The sequence below is a fragment of the Typha latifolia genome, chromosome 4 (assembly GCF_019914945.1).
Source record: "Typha latifolia isolate L0001 chromosome 4, TyphaL0001v2, whole genome shotgun sequence".
In the NCBI taxonomy this organism is placed as follows: Eukaryota; Viridiplantae; Streptophyta; class Magnoliopsida; order Poales; family Typhaceae; genus Typha; species Typha latifolia.
This window is the reverse complement of record NC_133089.1, coordinates 14,486,933-14,489,551: the sequence shown is the minus strand read 5'-3', so window position 1 is coordinate 14,489,551 and position 2,619 is coordinate 14,486,933. Positions and strand designations below refer to the sequence as shown.

General features: G+C 39.6%; 1 protein-coding gene across 1 annotated transcript; it reads right to left on the bottom strand.

The window, feature by feature from the left end:
- On the bottom strand, positions 1-2,619 carry LOC140787229 (terpene synthase 10-like). Its single transcript, XM_073136038.1, has 7 exons — positions 2,319-2,619; positions 1,982-2,249; positions 1,520-1,901; positions 1,213-1,431; positions 985-1,123; positions 636-881; positions 1-527 (listed from the first exon to the last, which is right to left on the bottom strand). The coding sequence occupies exons 1-7, from the start codon at positions 2,523-2,525 to the stop codon at positions 222-224; spliced, it is 1,767 nt and encodes a 588-aa protein (XP_072992139.1). The 5' UTR covers positions 2,526-2,619; the 3' UTR covers positions 1-221.

The window sequence follows — 2,619 nt, the reverse complement described above, 5'->3', positions numbered from 1 at the left end:
TGATTAAACAAAGAAGTACAACCCCTCATATATATAGAGATCAGGTACAATGTGTCATCTACAATGTGTCCTCTAAAGATTTACACAATTCGGACTAGGACTTGACTTATAGATTTACATGACTTAATTAAATTATTATAAAAATTTACATAACATAACCGGACTTGACTTAGACGCTTACATAGGATTGAACGGATTTGACTTAGATGTTTTATTATGTCCTACATCTTGATAGGTTTGATCAACATTGTGTTGACTTTGTCCTTAGTTTCTCCATCAGGATCTCCATACCCATCACCATTAAGATAATAACACAGCCCCATTCTAGATATGTTGATGGCAATATTGCTGAGGGATTCTTGGAAAGCAGAATTAGAAGCAGCAGCAGCAAGGTGATCTCTATTCAATGCTTTCCAGTAGGCAGAGATCAATTCTTTGATATGTTCACGAGCTACAGCCTCTGTAACACCTTTCTCATGCATGTAGCATTGAACGGATTTTGGAACATCTCCTCTCTCGTGCTCGGCCTGAATCAAAAATTTTAGCCCAGATAAAATCATCAACATTAACTTAGCAATTGGTAGAAGATACAAGTTTCTTAGATCTACGTTAAAGTTGAGATATATATAACTTACTGTGCATGTAGCCAAATCATCAAAAAGACGTAAATTCATGGACGAGGACCGCATGATGTTCGGGTAATCATGGAAGGACTCTAAATCTTCCTTGGTTACATGCTGGCTGAGACAATAGAAATGAGATAGAACAAGATGACCAGATATAGTAACCCATGCATTGCCCAAGTACTCCTCCAGTGTTGGTGTATACCCCTTGTAATACCACTTTGCTTCTACCAGGTATGCTTTACATAGATCTGCCCACTGAAACAACGTACAAGGCCAAAAGTACGTGTTAAGATAGAAGCTAACAATCTAGAAAGTTGTTTACATAGATCAGTTCGTTTAATTATATGTATGTAGTTACTGCTCTCTTTAGGTATGGAATGATGTCCAGCCCTCTCTCTTTCATGACTCTGTAACATATATCATTCGTTGTGTTGAAAAGTGCTAAAAAGAGTAGCCTCATGTACTCTGGAAGCTGTTTAGTGGCAGTGATATCCCACCTAAAGATACCATTGTTCAATTTAGTTAGTATCAGGAATTAAAAGCTTAATTTCTTTCGTGTGTATAAGTACTATGAATTGGGTAGGACCTATCAACAGCATCAGTAAAAAGCTTAAGCTCATCCAGGGTTCCGTAGACGTCGTAAGTATCATCAATTGCTGTCGCAATGCAAAGTTCTTTTGTCCATACTTCCCTCAAGTACCAATTCTTAGGTTCAAAGGTCCATCCTACTGCCCAGAGGTAGCACTCCACCAGCCGATCTCTAAAGAAAGGTAGCTTCTCCCAAAGGCCTAGATTGGACCACCATCTACAACTCCAAATCTTGTGTTAGCCAGGAATTATTATTTGCATCCAAAGAAATTAAAACATTTATGGCATTAATTATATGACTTTACCTCGACACTTCCTTGAGCTCACTCTTATATGTGTTCTGAACCATGTTGAAGTCTAACTTAGCAAACTCAAGTAGCAGAGAACTCATGTCATCTTCCTTTTGGTACATGTCAATGAACCACCTTGTATTTAATCTTGGCATTCGCCAATGCAATGGAAGCTCTAAGGCATGAGCCACGTGCTCTCTTAGGATTTGTTGTTGGTCTGATGGAGTTTGTAAGAACTCCTTAAGATGCCTAGTGGTAAAGTACCTAGCCTCATCTAGTGCATCTTCTCCTCCTATTGATAGATAGGAAGCCTCATAGAGGCTTAAAATTCCTTTAGTGTGATTGCACAAGCTAGCCTCGAAATTGCCCTCTTCATCTCTGAACCTATCGAAAACATCTGCAAGTAGAGGAACGTCATGTATTAGAATTTGCATGACCAACCCTACATATATTATATGAGGTTAGAATATGAATTACCTTGTGAAACACTAAATCCATGCTCTCTGAGGAGTCTAAAGAGGAGTGCAGTAACATAGATATCATCTTTCATGTGCATACATATGTCATCCACTGATGTAAAGATAGTGCTCATCGCATCCTTGATCTCATCCTTGAAGTGATATCCCACCCCAAGCTGTCTTAAGGTATCGACGAGTTCGAGCTTATCTACGATCCTCTGTTCCATATTGATCATATACCTTACCTCCTCCTTCAACTTGTCTATCGTTTTGGCCTTCATGTCGTCCTACACCAGAAGTAGCATAGTTTTACCTTAGCATGGCTTCCTATATATTAATTAGACAATTTTAGTTACCGTAGACGCATCGGCCATCAAGTACTGGACGTCGTCGTTAGTCCATATGGTTGGCTTGTAATTGGCTACTCGGCGTGGAGTAGTGGCATATGAGCACAGCTTGAGGCGGCCAGGTGTTTGTGGAAATAACGGGGATTTGAAAGAGCGGAACCTTTGGGCAGGGAGATTGGAAGAAAGTAACGGAAGTTTCAGGAGTTGGAGAGCCATGGTGAGATTTGCTCCTAATTCCTCCTAACCTGCAATCTTTATAAACGGGGGAGGCTTTACAACTTGGTTGAGTTTTGTAAAAATTACATTAATT